The sequence below is a fragment of the Oncorhynchus masou genome, chromosome 16, assembly GCF_036934945.1.
Source record: "Oncorhynchus masou masou isolate Uvic2021 chromosome 16, UVic_Omas_1.1, whole genome shotgun sequence".
Classification (NCBI taxonomy): Eukaryota; Metazoa; Chordata; class Actinopteri; order Salmoniformes; family Salmonidae; genus Oncorhynchus; species Oncorhynchus masou.
The window spans coordinates 17,109,705-17,128,848 of NC_088227.1; the positions used below are offsets into that span (position 1 = coordinate 17,109,705).

Here is a 19,144-nt window from a genome sequence, read left to right on the forward strand (position 1 = left end):
CTCTTTCTTCCCGAATCCCCTTTCTCTCCTCCCTCTCTCCATCGCTCTCCTCCCTCTCTCCATCGCTCTCCTCCCTCTCTCCATCGCTCTCCGCCCTCTCTCCATCGCTCTCCGCCCTCTCTCCATCGCTCTCCTCCCTCTCTCCATCGCTCTCCTCCCTCTCTCCATCGCTCTCCTCCCTCTCTCCATCGCTCTCCTCCCTCTCTCCATCGCTCTCCTCCCTCTCTCCATCGCTCTCCTCCCTCTCTCCATCGCTCTCCTCCCTCTCTCCATCGCTCTCCTCCCTCTCTCCATTGCTCTTCTCCCTCTCTCCATCGCTCTTCTCCCTCTCTCCATCTCTCTCTCAGCCTCCTGGCCAGGGTTCTCCTGCCTTTGCGTGAGGTCAAATTAGCAGTAATGACTAAATGTAAAGCTGTATGTCTGGCTGTTTGCTTTACTTGGCTCGTCACACTAGCGACTCCTTGTGGCGAGCCGGGCGCCTGCAGGCTGACATCCGGTCGTCAGGTGAACAGTGTTTCCTCCGACACATTGGTGCGGCTGGCTTCCGGGTTAAGCGGGCGGGTGTTAAGAAGCGCGGTTTTGCGGGTCGGAGGATGCATGACTCGACCTTCACCTCCCAAGCCCGTTGGGGAGTTGTAGCGATGAGACAAGATCGAAATTGGGGTGAAAAGGGGGGTAAAATACAACAACAATAAAATTAAAATAAAATAAAATAAAGAAGGATACTGTGCTACTATGACTTAATAAGTTAGTTGTGTCTTACTACACATTACTAGTGGATTGAAATGAGGCTTTGGGTTCTGAGAACACTGGGGGCTGGTGCGAGGGGAATTTGACTGTTGACCAGCAGTGTTTTTTGAAGTACAAAATTTTTGTTTTTATTATTTTTGTTTTTTTAAACAACTAATTGACTGATGTCAGTTAATTATTTGAATTCAAGTTAGTTTTTTTTTTCGTGAGCTCAATACGCAAATTGCACAGTTTCTCTAGAGCTCAATCAGATCCAGCCTGAACTATGCGATGTAGTAGGGAGTTGTTGTAACGTTTGTCGTCGGAAATGAGACCATGGTGCAGGGTAGTAAGTGTTCATGATTCTTTAATTACTCAGAACACCAAACAAACACAAGAAAATTCACACTCTGGCCTAACCAAAATAGAGAATAAAAGCCTCTTTGGCCAGGACTCCGGTCTCAAAACCTGGCTCTAAAGGGGAGGGTCCGGGTGGGCATCTCTTCGCGGCGGCATCTCCGGTGCGGGACTTAGACCGCCCGCAGATCCCTTCGCTTTGGTGGCTGCCCTGGTGCATGGACCTTCACTGGAGGAACCGGACCGCAGATCATCGCTGGAGGCTCCGGACCGGGGCCGTCGCTGGAGGCTCTGTGCCATGTATCGTCGCTGGAGGCCCTGTGCCATGTATCGTCGCTGGAGGCTCTGTGCCATGTATCGTCGCTGGAGGCTCCGTGCCACGGATCGTCGCTGGAGGCTCCGTGCCACGGATCGTCGCTGGAGGCTCCGTGCCACGGATCGTCGCTGGAGGCTCCGTGCCACGGATCGTCGCTGGAGGCTCCGTGCCACGGATCGTCGCTGGAGGCTCCGTGCCACGGATCGTCGCTGGAGGCTCCGGGCCACGGATCGTCGCTGGAGGCTCCGGGCCACGGATCGTCGCTGGAGGCTTCGAATGTGGAGCCGGAACAGGTCTCACCGGACTGAGGAGACGTACTGGCAGCCTAGTGAGTGGAGCTGCCACAGCACATCCTGGCTGGATACCCACTCTAGCTCGGTGAGTGTGGAGAGCTGGCACAGGACACACTGGGCTATGACGGCGCACTAGAGGCATAGTGCGTAGAGCCAGCGCAGGACACACTGGGCCGTGGAGGCGCACCGGAGGTCTGGAGTGCAGAGCTGGCATAACTCGTCCTGGCTGGATACCTCTCTTAGCCCTGAAAGTGCGGGGAGCTGGAACAGGCCGCACTGGGCTTTGCTGGCGAACCGGGGACACCGTGCGTAGAGCTGGCGCAGGATAACCCGGGACGCACTGGAGGCCAGCAACGTTGAGCCGGCACAGTCCGTCCTGGCTGAATGCCCACTCTAGCACGGCCACTGCGGGGAGCTTGCACAGACCGCACTGGGCTGTGGCTGCGCACCGAAGGCATGGTGCGCAGAACCGGATAACACAGTGCTTGACCAGTCATTCTCTCCCCACGGTAAGCACGGGGAGTTGGCTCAGGTCTACAACCTGACTCCGCCAATCTCCCTGTGTGCCCCCCCAAAAAAAAAAACATTTTGAGGGCTGCCTCTCGTGCTTGCTTCGTTGCCGTGACTCCCTCGCTGCTTCCACCTGTTCCCATGGGAGGCGACCCCTTCTGGCCAGGATCTCCTCCCATGTCCAGGATCTTTTGCCGTCCAGGATGTTCTCCAATGTTCAGTCCTCCTGACCACGCTGCTTGGTCCGTTTGTGGTGGGATCTTCTGTAACGTTTGTCGTCGGAAGGAGACCAAGGTGCAGCGGGGTAAGTGTTCATGATTCAAACGTCACGTTCTGCAGGCTTCAGAGCTAACTAAAACAAGATCCAAAAAAAAAAACACCAAAGGGAGAATGACAACTTATATGTGATCCCCAATCAGAGACAACGATAAACAGCTGCCTCTGATTGGGAACCACACTTGGCAAGAAACAAAGAAATAGAAATAAAGAAACTAGAATGCCCACCCTATTCACACCCTGGCCTAAACAAAATAGAGAATAAAAGCCTCTATGGCCAGGGCGTGACCGTTGTAGTTTCTACATAGTTTATGCGATAAACTAATTTGAATATTGGCCTGTATTCTACATAGTTTAGCGCATAAAGCGTGGTAATGAACTACAATAGCCATAATCCATTGCGCATCTACGGAAGAGGCACAAGAATGCGCAGTCACGAGGTGATATCGAGAGCAGCTGTTGCTTCGCGGTATCTCTACCTGAACATACATGATTTAAGTGATTTGATAGTTGGTATTCAGCAGTCATAAAAGTATGCCTTATTTACATTGAAGAACTACTAAAATGGTGGCTTTGTCAGACGGCACAGGCAGCAGCTCTAGAGAGATGAGATGATGACATGGAATGAAAACATAGCCACCAAATAAAACAAATGTAAGATACACAACATCAGAAATATTTCATTAAAGTGAATAGTAATCGGCTGTCATCACCATCATGGGATTTTTCTAATCTGTTTTATTCTGTGTTACAACATTCGACCCACATTTTTAATAATGAAACCGAACAGATCTCAAAAAAGCACTAATTGCTCAGACTACTCTGCTTCTCCTCACTCTGGAAATGGAGTGGCGCCCGCAAGGTTACCGTGGCTATGCAGGGCGGGCGTGGCATCATCCAATCCCTGTCCATTTTATAGTCTGTAAATTTTAACGAGTGTCACATCTGCACCTGATTAAGGACTTTTAAGGTACAGGCCCTCCTGCACTCCAACCGCTGCTGCTGGGCTCAACTTTTTGGATTTGCGACTTCACGCCGAGCCCAATAGCTTTTGGCAGGCGGCAGGAAACATAAATTGTTTCGAGTCTTGTCGTTTTAATTTATTTATCATTCTACATTGTTTGCTTGGCTCACCCCAAGCTTGGCAGGGAAAATATTGGCATGGGAGAGTTGCTGAACTGTTTGTTCCCGTAGTTGGTTTTGGGATTTGTGAGACCGTTCCACTGTCCTCTCTGACACTCTCAGACATCTAGTGGATGTTCTCGCAGACTGATGCACTCATGGACATCAACTAGGAGTGGAGGTTGTTGATGTAAATATCTGGGTTCTCTTCGTGTTGATCAGAAATTAGTGTTTGAACTAAAGTCTCGCTCTCCTTCCCTCAGATATCTGTTCCTGCTGTTCTCTGATGACGACCATCTTCCTTTCGAGCACTGGGTGTTCAACACAGAGGCCCACCCCCTCCCTGTCATCAAGAAGGAGATGACGGACACAGACAAGCCCAACCAGCTGGAATAGAGTGGACCACCCCCTGATCTGACTCCACCCATCTCGGAACTCCTCTATCCCCTCCCTCTCTGAGCAGTGGGCGGGGCTGTCTATTTTACTCCTCCCCCACTGTGGGTGGAGCTCACCCAGGCAGGTCACTCCCCTGGTAGACTGGACTCACTCCTGTTTTTGAGTCCATGATCAAACCAGATGGAACCGGACCGGGCTGCCTGCCTCTCCTGACCCAGACTGCCCTCTACTGGGGACTGGGAACCACCACTCAGAACCACCTCGTCCATGAGTGCTTGTCTTGTCATCGTGTAGAGATAACAATGTCTGCATGCTGCCCTCCCCTCCCAGTGCTGTAGAGGCTGTAGGATTTACCCTCCTCTGTGAGGAGAACAGGACACTACTACGCTGTAAGATTCACCATCACTCAAAAAAAGCCATACTGATTTGAATACAGCTTTATCATTTTCTTTCTTTCCATGTATTTTGGGTATGTGATTGTGGGTGTGACTGAAAACAGATTTTATGTCAATCAACATATTATCGGATTTGGGTTGTTCTTATCGTAAATATGATTTTAGTCGCACTTAAACAATGGACCATTTAGGTGTATTTCTGTTAAAGACCCAGAGCTTGATTCTTACCTGCTCTATAGCTGAAATCCAGTCAAAATAGTGCCTTTCCGTCTGAAATAGTCTATCGAATAAGCAGTTCAGGCAAATTGCAAGGCTTTTATTTATACAGGTAGTCTGGTAGTTAGCAGACGGTCCAGGTGGCATTGGCTGAAGGTTTTATCACCTTTACCACACTGCCATCTAGTTTTGGACAACCAGTACTACAACAGTCCAGTCCTCCAGTCATTTGAGTGTAGCAGGTCGCAGTAGGTTTATAAAAGGGATGAAGACCTGCAGTGAGGACAACCTCTCAGTTAATGAAGTGGACACATTTACCGTTTAGCTTGGTCCCTTCTTCCTGAAATATGGAACGTGTTGGGAAAGTAGAGTTCATCCCTTCTAACAACATGTCATCAATTCATTCAGCCTCGTCAGTTTGTCAGAGCTCACGTTATTTCCCAACCCCCATCAACATGTTCCTTTGTTCTTAAATCCACAAAGTTGCCGTGTGTTTTTGTTTATTCTTTATTAGAGGTGGTAAAGACAATGAATCCCATGTGATGTAAAATAGTTGCTATGCTGATAATTTATTCCGTAGTACAATGGAAGGAAGGTTTGGGATCAGGCCCCTAGGTGGCACTGTGGAGAGCGAGGGCACTGTGTTGTGGATTATTTGGGAGTTGGGGGAGACCAGGGCAGAGTCGGACCAAGAGCTTGGTAGTCAATCATATGGAACGAATGCATCGTATGAATGAATGTACCATCAAATGTGATGTTTAAGATTATTTTGCCTTCGTTGTTCTTAATTTGTTGATTTGTTTGTTGATTCCTTTCTTCTGGAAAGCACAAAATGCTGAAGGAATGTGTCGTGGTACCCATCAGAAGAAGCTGTTAGTCCGTTCAGGAGAATAAGAGGAAGCACAAGAGGAGTTGTTTAGTTGTGTTGACATGCAATGAGAAGATGCAAGTAAGGTTCTCTGTTCACTACACTGGATGAAATCCACTCACATATGAACATGTAAACATGCTGAATACTGTATACAGAAAGGAGGACCAATAGATTGAAATGGTCACATACGGGACACATCATACATAGACATTCACACTACACACACTCTCAAACACACTCATGACCACGGAAGTTAATGGACGTTAGAGAGAGGAGTGTGTTTGTAGGAAACCGTAGTCAAACAGTTCTGTTCTTCTGCGGTGTACTTTCACAGACAGGGGGTGCTGATGTTCCTAAAAATGTCTCCCCATACATCTTATTGGGAAATAGATGGGGTACGATCAAGAGGCCTTCATCTTTTTTTTTTGAAGTCATATTCTGACCCTAGAAAATAGAGCAGAGGTTTAAGAAGCCTCACTGATATCCGCCACCTGCTGGAGCTACACTCTTCCAAGCCTCCTATTGAAACGCCAGCAGGGCAACCTCGGCTTTCTCTACTGTTCTTTAAAAAGACAAAGTCAAAGTAATCCCTGTTTACCTTACTGGAGGAAGCAATATTAATGTCCATATATGTTGAGATCCCCCTCCACCTAGTTAATTATGGCAGCCATTCGGGCTCCAGGGAAGAGAGTATCACTCACTATACACTGTAGATATGACATTGCTGCATTCACCGTCTCTGAGAGCCTAAAAGGCGCTGCATAGTCAATCCGACATCTGCATTGGCCGTGCAGCATTTACAGTGATACAGCCTCTGCAGAAGTCAGGGCGTTCATACTTTGTGAGCTTTGCAGAGCAGTGCAGAGCTGTTGTCAAGGAAGTGAGTTTGTGTTTATACAGGACCTCCCGCCTTCACCTACCGTCAACCAATCATGTCAATGCGGAGCTATACAGAGCCTTCCGCATTGTTACAACATTTGAGAGGCTCACAGGGATGAGGTACGGAGCTCAATTTGGCCTCTGAGTGCCTCCAGAGGCGCCGCAATTGCGTCACACCATCCATATGGCGCCTCAGACCACGTTGCCAGATCAGGCATAAATTGTCTCTAAGTGTCTCCCGACTGTTGCAGCTTTCGGGAGCAGAAGGGATGACTCGTAGGAATACAGAAAAACGGTAAAGTTGCTGTAAAATGAAAACATGACACATTTATTTTCCTCTTTCTTTCAGTATGCAGATTAGAAGACGTGCTGTTCATTTCCAATTGACTTTGTGGTTGAATATTGTGTTGACGATCTCTCGCATTACAATGCCTTTTATTTGTGAATCTCTTGTTAATGGTTTTGTGAAACAACCTCAGAAATGTAAACTGTACAATATTGCTGATAATCATTCCATTGCACATAGGTTATTTGGGTTAATGTTATTTTAATTTTGTGGGAAATTGTTATGTTTGTTTTTGTTTCTTTCATATTAAAATGTAAATATTCCATTCTACATTTATATAAATCTTACGAACTTATGGATGAAATGATGTTAATGAGCAGCAAAAATTTTCATAAACTATATTTGTTACACTTCTATTGTGAATAAAACAATCTTTTAATAGATAGCCTTTTTGGTGTTTTCATTCTTAAATGTAATCTTGACAAAAATGATATTAGTCTTCCAATGGGTCAAATGTGTCTGATAATCAGAGGCTGTACAGGGCTCTCACCACTATGTTTTATCAGAGCTGTAAGAGAGAGGATACCAAACCACTTCCGAGGGAAGCTGTATGTATAGCTATTCTCCACTAGGTGGCAGAAGATTATCAAAACATTGTTTGTGATATATTGCTCCTCTTTCAACTCTGCTTTGTCTTGACCTTCAGACATGCTTATTGCATGTAGTTGTATGCGTCGTTAATCAATCAAATGTATTTATAATGCCCTTTTTACATCTGCAGTCGTCAGTGTTTATACAGAAACCCAGCCTAAAACCACAAATCAATCAATCAAATGTATTTATAATGCCCTTTTTACATCTGCAGTCGTCACAGTGTTTATACAGAAACCCAGCCTAAAACCACAAATCAATCAATCAAATGTATTTATAATGCCCTTTTTACATCTGCAGTCGTCACAGTGTTTATACAGAAACCCAGCCTAAAACCACAAATCAATCAATCAAATGTATTTATAATGCCATTTTTACATCTGCAGTCGTCACAGTGTTTATACAGAAACCCAGCCTAAAACCACAAATCAATCAATCAAATGTATTTATAATGCCCTTTTTACATCTGCAGTCGTCACAGTGTTTATACAGAAACCCAGCCTAAAACCACAAATCAATCAATCAAATGTATTTATAATACCCTTTTTACATCTGCAGTCGTCACAGTGTTTATACAGAAACCCAGCCTAAAACCACAAATCAATCAATCAAATGTATTTATAATGCCATTTTTACATCTGCAGTCGTCAGTGTTTATACAGAAACCCAGCCTAAAACCACAAATCAATCAATCAAATGTATTCATAAAGCCCTTTTTACATCTGCAGTCGTCACAGTGTTTATACAGAAACCCAGCCTAAAACCACAAATCAATCAATCAAATGTATTTATAATGCCCTTTTTACATCTGCAGTCGTCACAGTGTTTATACAGAAACCCAGCCTAAAACCACAAATCAATCAATCAAATGTATTCATAAAGTCCTTTTTACATCAGCCGATGTCACAAAGTGGCTTGGAAAAACTCCATAGAAAGGCAGAAACCTAGGAAGAAACCTAGAGAGGAACCAGGCTTTGAGGGGCTGTGCCGAATGGAGATTACAACAGTACATGGCCAAGATGTTCAAACGTTCATAGATGACCAGCAGGGTCAAGCAATGCAGCTGTAGAAGCACAGTGGATAGGAAAAACCTAAAGAATCAGTCTGAGGCATTTTGTGAGCTGAAATAAAAGATCCCAGAAAAAGCTGATTTCTCTCCAATTTTGGGCACACATTTTTTACATCCCTGTTAGTGACCATTTCTCCTTTGCCAAGATAATCCATCCACCTGACAGGTGTGGCATATCAAGAAGCTGATTAAACAGCATGATCATTACACAGGTGCACCTTGTGCTTGGGACAATAAAAGGCCACACAATACAAGGCCACAGATGTCTCAAGTTTTGAGGGAGTGTGCAATTGGCATGATGACAGCAAGAATGTCCAACAGAGCTGTTGCAAGATTATTTAATGTTAATTTCTATACCATAAGCCTTTTAGAGAATTTGTCAATACTTCCAACCGGCCTCAACCGCAGACCACGTGTAACCGTGCCATCCCAGGCCCTCCACATCCAGCTTCTTTACCTGTGGGATCGTCTGAGACCAGCCACCCGGACAGATGATGACACTGAGGAGTATTTCTGTCTGTAATAAAGCCCTTTTGTGTGGCAAAACTCATTCTGATTGGCTCGGCCTGGCTCCCAAGTGGGTGGGCCCCTGCCCATAGATTAGGGCCGAATGAATTCATTTCAATTTACTGATTTCTTTATATGAACTGTAACTCAGGAACTTTTTTGAAATTGTTGCATGATGCGTTTATATTTTGGTTCAGTACATATATCCCTTAATGCTTATGGTGTGCAATTATGCAACGGAAAAGAAACTTGTTCAGTGAATTATAGATTGTGGTTTTATTGACAGATTAGAGATTTATGCTATTTCTAAGATGTTTCCTGTTGCCACTTGATGAATTGAATTGATGTCCATCTAAAGCTAGGTATTGTACTGTACAGTATACAGAAGCTGAAAGTGTGAACGACAGTTGTGAACTAAGAACACAGGGTGGCAGCACAACCCAGCAATACACACTAATAAGGATGAAGGATTTTGTCTGTTGCCAGTTCACTCCTGTATAATATTAATAGACATAGAGGCAGTAATGCACAGGCCTCTAATAAGACACTGACAGTTACTTTTTACAGGTACCCCTGAAAATAGTTAACTTCTTCCTGTATTCTTTCTCCTTATATAATCTTCCTCACTCATCCATAGTCACAGCTTCCCAGGGAGATGGTTGTCCGGCTGCTTGCATGCAGGGCCGGCCCTAGCTATTTGGGGGCCCTAAGCGAGATTTGGAAATTCTGCACATTTTTCCATGGGGGATGACAAAGAGTTGAAGTTTCAAAGCAAGATTTCAAAACAATATTCCTTTAATTCGAAACATTTTGCCAAGTGTTATGCCCATGTTAAAGGAGAAGTTTTATTTTTTTACAACCAAAACTCTTTTTGCCAACCTTTTTTTTGCCAACCTTTATTCGTAGAGTTATATTTCATTTTGTTAAGACTCGAGCCCTACCTCTCGGTCCATTCCACAGGTAACTTCCAAAATAAAGGAAACACTTGAGCAAATGCTAGGTTAAAAATACAAGGTTGAGACAGCGTTATAAAACATGTATGGGACCAGCGCCATTGATAACTACTAGCGCCGACACTAACTAGCAACACTGGTCCCATGAATTGCAAAGAGTTATGGGGATATTAGAAACACATTATTTTAACCTTTTAATCTTCAACCTAGAGTCCTCGTTGTTCACTAGCTGGCTAGATAGTTGCTGTCTTTTTTTCCACCAACCTTATGATCTGCTTCAGGCTACTAGTCTTCTCCTTGGCAGTTTAGCTACAATGCTAGAGCTGGTCCCATGGTTGATTCAGAGCAGTAGAACCTCAGCATTATTATGATGACATTGTCTTAACCTTCCCATATTCAACCTAGAGTAAATGAGTGACTGTCACTAACTAGGGTTGAATGGTGGGAACCCAGTTACAGAGATTTACCGGGATTTACCGCCCAAAACCACTCCCTTTTCCCTTTTACCGGTAAATTATAATACATTATTTATATGAACAGCAGGGCGTGAAATGGACCTGTTCAATTATATGCGATGTCTAAATCTGGTTTCTCTACGGCTTCTGCGTGATGAATCAACGCTCAGGGTGGCGACAAACAGCCCATCTCAGTATAGAGCGCGGTTCACAACACATGTAGATCTACAATATCTCATCATGGTAACTTTTTTTCTTGTGACAGGTAGGCCTACATTTGCTGCAGCATAGCCCATGCTACAGTAATATAAAGACACAACTCGTGCCTAATTCACCCATCTCCGTCTGGCTTTTGGGGTCACCTTGTTTTTTAAATGTAAATATAGATGATATATATTTTTAATTGCAACTGTAGAGTTTTAAAACAGCCTATCGCTCATATCTTTGCTTTAAATCAGTGCACTGTGAGCACAATACTTTCTCTCCATCTACTCCATTCAAACTGCATCCAAAATAGATCATCCTGTTCTAGATTCATATATAGCCCTATACAGTGCCTTCGGAAAGTATTCAGACCCCTTGACTTTTAGGGAAAGAGGGATACCTAGTCAGTTGTACAACTGAATGCATTCAACTGAAATGTGCCTTCCGCATTTAACCCAACCCCTCTGAATCAGAGAGGTGTGGGGGGGTTGCCATAATTGACATCCACGTCTTTGGCGTCAGGGGAACAGTGGGTTAACTGCCTTGCTCAGGAGCAGAACGACATATTTTTACCTTGTCAGCTCGGGGATTCGATCCAGCAAACTTTCAGTTACTGGCCCAAAGCTCTAACCACTAGGCTACCTGTCACATTTTGTTAGGTTACAGCCTTATTCTAAAATGTATTAAATAGTTTTTTTTCCTCATCAATCTACACACAATACCCCATAATGACAAAGCAAAAATAGTTTTTTTAGACATTTTTGGAATATCAATGGAAATATCAAATATGAAAAATATCACACTTAGATAAGTATTCAGACCCTTTACTCAGCACTTTGTTGAAGCCCCTTTGGCAATAATTACAGCCTCGAATCTTCTTGGGTATGACGCTACAAACTTGGCACACCTGTATTTGCGGAGTTTCTCCCATTCTTCTCTACAGATCCTCTCAAGCTCTGTCAGGTTGGATGGGGAGCATTGCTGCACAGCTATTGTCAGATGTTAGATCGGGTTCAAGTCCAGGCTCTGGCTGCGCTACTCAAGGACATTCAGAGACTTGTTCCCGAAGCCACTCCTGCGTTGTCTTGGCTGTGTACTTAGGGTCGTTTTCTTGTTGAAAGGTGAACCTTCACCCCAGTCTGAGGTCCTGAGCACTCTGGAGCAAGTTTTCATCAAGGATCTCTCTATACATTTCTCTGTTCCTCTGCCTCGATCCTAACGAGTCTCCCAGTCCATGCCGCTGAAAAACACCCCCACAGCATGTTGCCTCACCACCATGATTCACCGTAGGGATGGTGCCAGGTTTCCTCCAGATGTGACGCTTGGCATTCAGGCCAATGAATCTTGGATTCATCAGACCAGAGAATCTTGTTTCTCATGGTCTAAGAGTCTTTAGGTGCCTTTTGGCAAACTCCAAGCAGGCTGTCATGTGCCTTTTACTGAGCTCTACGGACAATTCCTTCAACCTCATGGTTTGGTTTTTGCTCTGACATTCACTGTCAACTGTGGGACAATATATAGAAATGTGTACCTTTCCAAATCATGTCGAATCAATTGAATTTACCACAGGTGGACTCCAATCAAGTTGTAGAAACATCTCAACAATGACCAATGTAAACAGGATTCACCTGATCTCAATTTCGAGTCTCATAGCAAAGGGTCTGAATACTTATGTAAATAAGGTATTTCTGTTTTGTTTTTTGAATACATTTGCTAAAATCTCTAAAAACCTGTTTTTGCTTTATTTATATAGCCCTCGGTACATCAGCTGATATCTCAAAGTGCTGTACAGAAATCCAGCCTAAAACCCAAAACAGCAAGCAAAGCAGGTGTAGAAGTATGGTGGCTAGGAAAAACTCCCTAGAAAGGCCAAAACCTAGGAAGAAAACTAGAGAGGAACCAGTCTATGTGGGGTGGCCAGTCCTCTTCTGGCTGTGCCAGGTGGAGATTATAACAGAACATGGCCAAGATGTTCAAATGTTCATAAATGACCAGCATGGTCCAATAATAATAAGGCAGAACAGTTGAAACTGGAGCAGCAGCATGGCCAGGTGGACTGGGGACAGCAAGGAGTCATCATGTCAGGTAGTCCTGAGGCATGGACCTAGGGCTCAGGTCCTCCGAGAGAGAGAAAGAAAGAGAGAATGAGAGAGAGCACACTTAAATTCACACAGGACACCGAATAGGACAGGAGTACTCCAGATATAACAAACTGACCCTAGCCCCCTGACACATAAACTACTGCATAAATAAATACTGGAGGCTGAGACAGGAGGGGTCAGGAGACACTGTGGCCCCATCTGAGGACACCCCCGGACAGGGCCAAACAGGAAGGATATAACCCCACCTACTTTGCCAAAGCACAGCGCTCCCACCACTAGAGGGATATATTCAACCACCAACTTACCATCCTGAGACAAGGCCGAGTATAGCCCACAAAGATCTGGGCGCCAACCCAGACAGGAAGATCACACCAGTGACTAAACCCACTCAGGTGACGCACCCCTCCCAGGGACAGTATGAAAGAGCCCCAGTAAGCCAGTGACTCAGCCCCTGTAATAGGGTTAGAGGCAGAGAATCCCAGTGGAAAGAGGGGAACCGGCCAGGCAGAGACAGCAAGGGCGTTTCGTTGCTCCAGAGCCTTTCCGTTCACCTTCCCACTCCTGGGCCAGACTACACTCAATCATATGACCCACTGAAGAGATGAGTCTTCAGTAAAGACTTAAATGTTGAGACCGAGTTTGCGTCTCTTACATGGGTAGGCAGACCGTTCCATAAAAATGGAGCTCTATAGGAGAAAGCCCTGCCTCCAGCTGTTTGCTTTCTATTCTAGGGACAATTAGGAGGCCTGCGTCTTGTGACCGTAGCGTACGTGTAGGTATGTACGGCAGGACCAAATCAGAGAGATAGGTAGGAGCAAGCCCATGTAATGCTTTGTAGGTTAGCAGTAAAACCTTGAAATCAGCCCTTGCCTTGACAGGAAGCCAGTGTAGGGAGGCTAGCACTGGAGTAATATGATCAATTTTTTTGGTTCTAGTCAGGATTCTAGCAGCCGTATTTAGCACTAACTGAAATATATTTAGTGCTTTATCCGGGTAGCAGGAAAGTAGAGCATTGCAGTAGTCTAACCTAGATGTGACAATAGCATGAATACATTTTTCTGCATAATTTTTGGACAGAAAGTTTCTGATTTTTGCAATGTTACGTAGATGGAAAAAAGCTGTCCTTGAAATGGTCTTGATATGTTCTTCAAAAGAGAGATCAGGGTCCAGAGTAACGCCGAGATTAATTGTCAGATTCAACAGAAGATCTCTTTGTTTCTTGGGACCTAGAACAAGCATCTCTGTTTAGTCAGAGTGTAAAAGTAGAAAGTTTGCAACCATCCACTTCCTTATGTCTGAAACACATGCTTCTAGCGAGGGCAATTTTGGGGCTTCACCATGTTTCATTGAAATGTACAGCTGTGTGTCATCCACATAGCAGTGAAAGTTAACATTATGTTTTCGAATGACATCCCCAAGAGGTAAAATATATAGTGAAAACAATAGTGGTCCTAAAACGGAACCTTGAGAAACACCGAAATTTACAGTTGATTTGTCAGATGACAAACCATTCACAGAGACAAACTGATATCTTTCTGACAGATAAGATCTAAACCAGGCCAGAAACTGTCCATGTAGACCAATTTGGGTTTCCAATCTCTCCAAAAGAATGTGGTGAGCGATGGTATCAAAAGCAGCACTAAGGTCTAGGAGCACGAGGACAGATGCAGAGCCTCGGTCTGATGCCATTAAAAGGTCATTTACCACCTTCACAAGTGCAGTCTCAGTGCTATGATGGGGTCTAAAGCCAGACTGAAGCATTTCGTATACATTGTTTGTCTTCAGGAAGGCAGTGAGTTGCTGCGCAACAGCCTTTTCTAACATTTTTGAGAGGAATGGAAGATTCGATATAGGCCGATAGTTTGTTATACTTTCTGGGTCAAGGTTTGGCTTTTTCAAGAGAGGCTTTATTACTGCCACTTTTAGTGAGTTTGGTACACATTCGGTGGATAGAGAGCCGTTTATTATGTTCAACATAGGGCGGCCAAGCACAGATACCAATAAACTATTCAAAATGGGACGCATGCTCTTTTTTGCTGAATGTTAAGTACAGCAGCCAATAGAACTCATGGGTAGTTTGAAAGAAGAGTGAATGCGCGATGGCGGTAGGTTGTAGTAGTTATTTATTCAGAACCATAACCATTCAATCTTCGTGAAGAGAAGTCAAATCTTCCTGCGTCTAATTCTAACATTTTGAAATGTATACAGTGAGGGAAAAAAGTATTTGATCACCTGCTGATTTTGTACGTTTGCCCACTGACAAATAAATGATCAGTCTATCATTTTAACGGTTGGTTTAATTGAACATTGAGAGACAGAATAACAACAACGAAAATGCAGAAAAACGAATGTCAAAATTGTTATAAATTGATTTGCATTTAATGAGGGAAATAAGTATTTGACCCCCACTCAATCAGAAAGATTTCTGGCCCCAGGTGTCTTTTATACAGGTAATGAGCTGAGATTAGGAGCACACTCTTCAAGGGAGTGCTCCTAAATCTCAGTTTGTTACCTGTATAAAAGACACCTGTCCACAGAAGCAATCAATCAATCAGATTCCAAACTCTCCACCATGGCCAAGACCAAAGAGCTCTCCAAGGATGTCAGGGACAAGATTGTAGACCTACACAAGGCTGGAATGGGCTACAAGACCATCACCAAGCAGCTTGGTAAGAAGATGACAACAGTTGGTGTGATTATTTGCAAGTGGAAGAAACACAAAAGAACTGTCAATCTCCCTCGGCCTGGGGCTCCATGCAAGATCTCACCATGTGGAGTTGCAATGATCATGAGAACGGTGAGGAATCAGCCCAGAACTACACGGGAGGATCTTGTCAATGACCTCAAGGCAGCTGGGACCATAGTCACCAAGAAAACAATTGGTAACACACTGCGCCCTGAAGGACTGAAATCCTGCAGCGCCCGTAAGGTCCCCCTGCTCAAGAAAGCACATAGACATGCCCGTCTGAAGTTTGAATGAATGAACATCTGTATGATTCAGAGGACAACTGGGTGAAAGTGTTGTGGTCAGATGAGACCAAAATGGAGCTCTTTGGCATCAACTCAACTCGCCGTGTTTGGAAGAGGAGGAATGCTCCCTATGACCCCAAGAACACCATCCCCACCGTCAAACATGGAGGTGGAAACATTTTGCTTTGGGGGTTTTTTGCTGCTAAGGGGACAGGACAACTTCACCGCATCAAAGGGATGCGTCAAATCTTGGGTGAGAACCTCCTTCCCTCAGCCAGGGCATTGAAAATGGGTGGTGGATGGGTATTCCAGCATGACAATGACCCAAAACACACGGCCAAGGAAACAAAGGAGTGGCTCAAGAAGAAGCACATTAAGGTCCTGGAGTGGCCTAGCCAGTCTCCAGACCTTAATCCCAAAGAAAATCTGTGGAGGGAGCTGAAGGTTCGAGTTGCTAAACGCAGCCTTGAAACCTTAATGACTTGGAGAAGATCAGCAAAATCCCTCCTGAGATGTGTGCAAACCTGGTGGCCAACTACAAGAAACATCTGACCTCTGTGATTGCCAACAAGGGTTTTGCCACCAAGTACTACGTCATGTTTTGCAGAGGGGTCAAATACTTACTTCCCCTCATTAAAATGCAAATCAATTTATAACAGTTTCGACATGCGTTTTTCTGGATGTTTTTGTTGTTGTTCTGTCTCACTGTTCAAATAAACCTACCATTAAAATTATAGACTGATAATTTCTTTGTCAGTGGGCAAACGTACAAAATCAGCAGGGGATCAAATACTTTTTTTCCTCACTGTATGTGGGTCAGCCTACTAATTATACAAATAGGCCCTATTATATTTAAACATGTAAATCAAATTCACTAGCCTATACTTGTAACGTTGTAGGCCCTGTGTGCTGCAGAATCACTTCTGCTTTATCATGGTTTGAACGATGTGTGTAATTCCAATCCATATAATACAGTATAATACAATACAGTACAGTATTACAGTTCACACTCAAAAAGATTAGCCAACTGGAGCTAGTTTCCTTTATTTACCAAGAGAGCATAGGCCATAGCTAGCTACATCTATGGCCTTTATGTTTTTCTGTTGTGTGTAATGTGCAGTAGCTTATATAATTCACAGTATGTATTGGATAATGGCACAATCATTTGGTCTTTTGGGGGGCTTGGGCTCATAAAATGTTGTCAATGTAAGGGCTCATAAAATGGTGTCAATGTAGGACTCATAAAATGGTGTCAATATAGAGCTCATAAAATGGTGCCAATGTTGGGCTCATAACACAGTGTCAATGTAGGGCTCATAAAATGGTGTCAGTGTAGGGCTCATAAAATGTATTTAATATATGACGCATCAGGTTTGAATGTTCATGCTGATCAACGCTGTAATAAAATCCAGACATATGTATATGCTTTATAAGGCTTCTGAATGACACTTCCTTTCCAATACATATCGAGGATCTTATTCTGGTGACATCATCATCGATGCGTGGCAGCTGTTTGACAAATAAAAATAATCTTGCTCTTTAGTCCATAATAATCTCATCATGTAGGCTATACATGAGCTCTAGCCAACAGCTGACAGATACAGTACTGTATATGCGCTCTGCATGCTGTTGGCTAGAGCTCACTTGCCGAAGGGGTCGTACTCCCTATACAATGCAACATTTTTTTGTGAGGAAACCATCAGTAGAGTTGAAAATACTATGGAAACCCATTTAACTTGTATTTTTTATTTATGGGATTTGAACCTGCTAACGGTGTTTTATTTCCTACTATGTCATCATGCACATTCTTTTATCTGCAACAAGTCAATTTGATGGAAACATCTCTGGTGGGAAAATGCACATGTTGTTTTTATGCAGATGAATTATTCGCATGAACATCTGCCGCCAATGGGATGGAAACCTTTCTAGTGGCTGAACTAACAAGAGAGAAACTACTAATGCACAACCACATTTCGAAATTCCCACTCATGTATTCTACTATTCGAACGCTCGACGGTAAATTGAGATCCCGACTGAGTTCCAAAAAAAAAACATGATGGCAATTGAGGGCCCTAAGCGACGGCGTATGTCCTGCATGTATGTCCATAGTGGCAGCTGGCCAGACTCCATAGTGTCCCAGGTCACTATGGTGACACGTTTCCCTGTATCCTCACCCTTTCCCAGCCCATCATCATCACTGTCGTTACTCAACCCCCCATAGCCACACACACTTTCAGCCAGCAGTACACAGGCACACGGGGCTGCTATGCATCAGTGTGATGCAGCTCCGTGGGTAATGTTCTAATTTGAGAGCCACAGCTGTTGAAGCGACAGGGATTGCAGGCATTAGAGAGGATTAACTGTCATCCAGCAAAACTACGGCTGGTATATTGGAAATGCAGCATTTTAGGCCTGATATGGGCAATCCACTGATTAGGAAAACAACCTAAGTAGGAGACACGTCAGACATTTGATGCTCGGCTGGTGTTTCAATTCACGCCCGTGCTTGACTAGATGTTTCATTTGTATTGTTTATTTTTACTAATTGATGTTAAGTGAAAATATTTTTTTATGGTGTCCAGTTCTCTTTTTCCAGATTTTCCACTTTCTCTCCTCGGTGGTCTATAACGGTCTCTGTTCTACAGATCAAAGCCACCAAGGAAGTCTTGTCCTTTATTTGCTCCATGTTCTGAATATTGTTTAAATAAAAAATGCAATAAAAACTGCTTGCAAATGAAATGGCTACCCAGCGAGACATGCAGTATATATCGACTGCTGACTGTGGATTTTATTTGCTCAATTAAATCCCAATCGCTTTTTTGAAGAGTCACGTCATTTTCATGGGGTTAGAATTACTTGATGTTTACCTAATGCGTTTGTCCTTTATGGAATTCAGCATGGAGCTTATTCTGGGTGTGCTGTCTGGTTACAGCCCGTGGACATGTCCCGCTGAGTCTGGGATGAAGCAGAGGAGACCTCCATGTGACCTTCCCAATCGAGGAGCGACTGGGAAGTAGTGGAGCAGACCAGGGAGGGAGGTTGTGTTTTGAGCAGTGTGACATACTCTCTCTCTCTCTCTCTCTGAGGTGCTGTGAGAGGCTCTGCTCACAATCTCTCAATTCAATTTCAATTCAATTTAAGGGCTTTATTGGCATGGGAAACATATGTTTACATTGCCAAAGTAAGTGAAATAGATAATAAACTAAAGTGAAATAAACAATAAAGAATTTACAGTAAACATTATACTTCCAAAAGTTCCAAAAAGAATAAAGACATTGCATATGTCATATTATGTATATATACAGTGTTGTAATGATGTGCAAATAGTTAAAGTACAAAAGGGAAAATAAATCAACATAAAAATAGGTTGTATTTACAGTGGTGTTGGTTCTTCACTGGTTGCCCTTTTCTTGTGGCAACAGGTCACAAATCTTGCTGTTGTGATGTCACACTGTGGAATTTCACCCATTTCCCCCAAAATTGAATTTGTTCTCGAATTCTTTGTGGGTCTGTGTAATCTGAGGGACATGTGTGTCTCTAATATGGTCATACATTGGGCAGGTGGTTAGGAAGTGCAGCTCAGTTTC

At 43.9% G+C, this 19,144-nt stretch overlaps 1 protein-coding gene across 1 annotated transcript in view; it reads left to right on the plus strand.

Moving 5' to 3' along the window:
* The window catches only part of LOC135557568 (mannosyl-oligosaccharide 1,2-alpha-mannosidase IA-like), a 161,059-nt gene extending 153,970 nt beyond the window's left edge, over positions 1 to 7,089 (plus strand). The window contains exon 12 of the mRNA XM_064990960.1: positions 3,867 to 7,089. Within this exon, the coding sequence (XP_064847032.1) occupies positions 3,867 to 3,999 (133 nt within the window). The 3' untranslated portion in view covers positions 4,000 to 7,089. The remainder of the gene's footprint in view (positions 1 to 3,866) is intronic.
* The last annotated feature ends 12,055 nt before the right edge of the window (positions 7,090 to 19,144 follow it).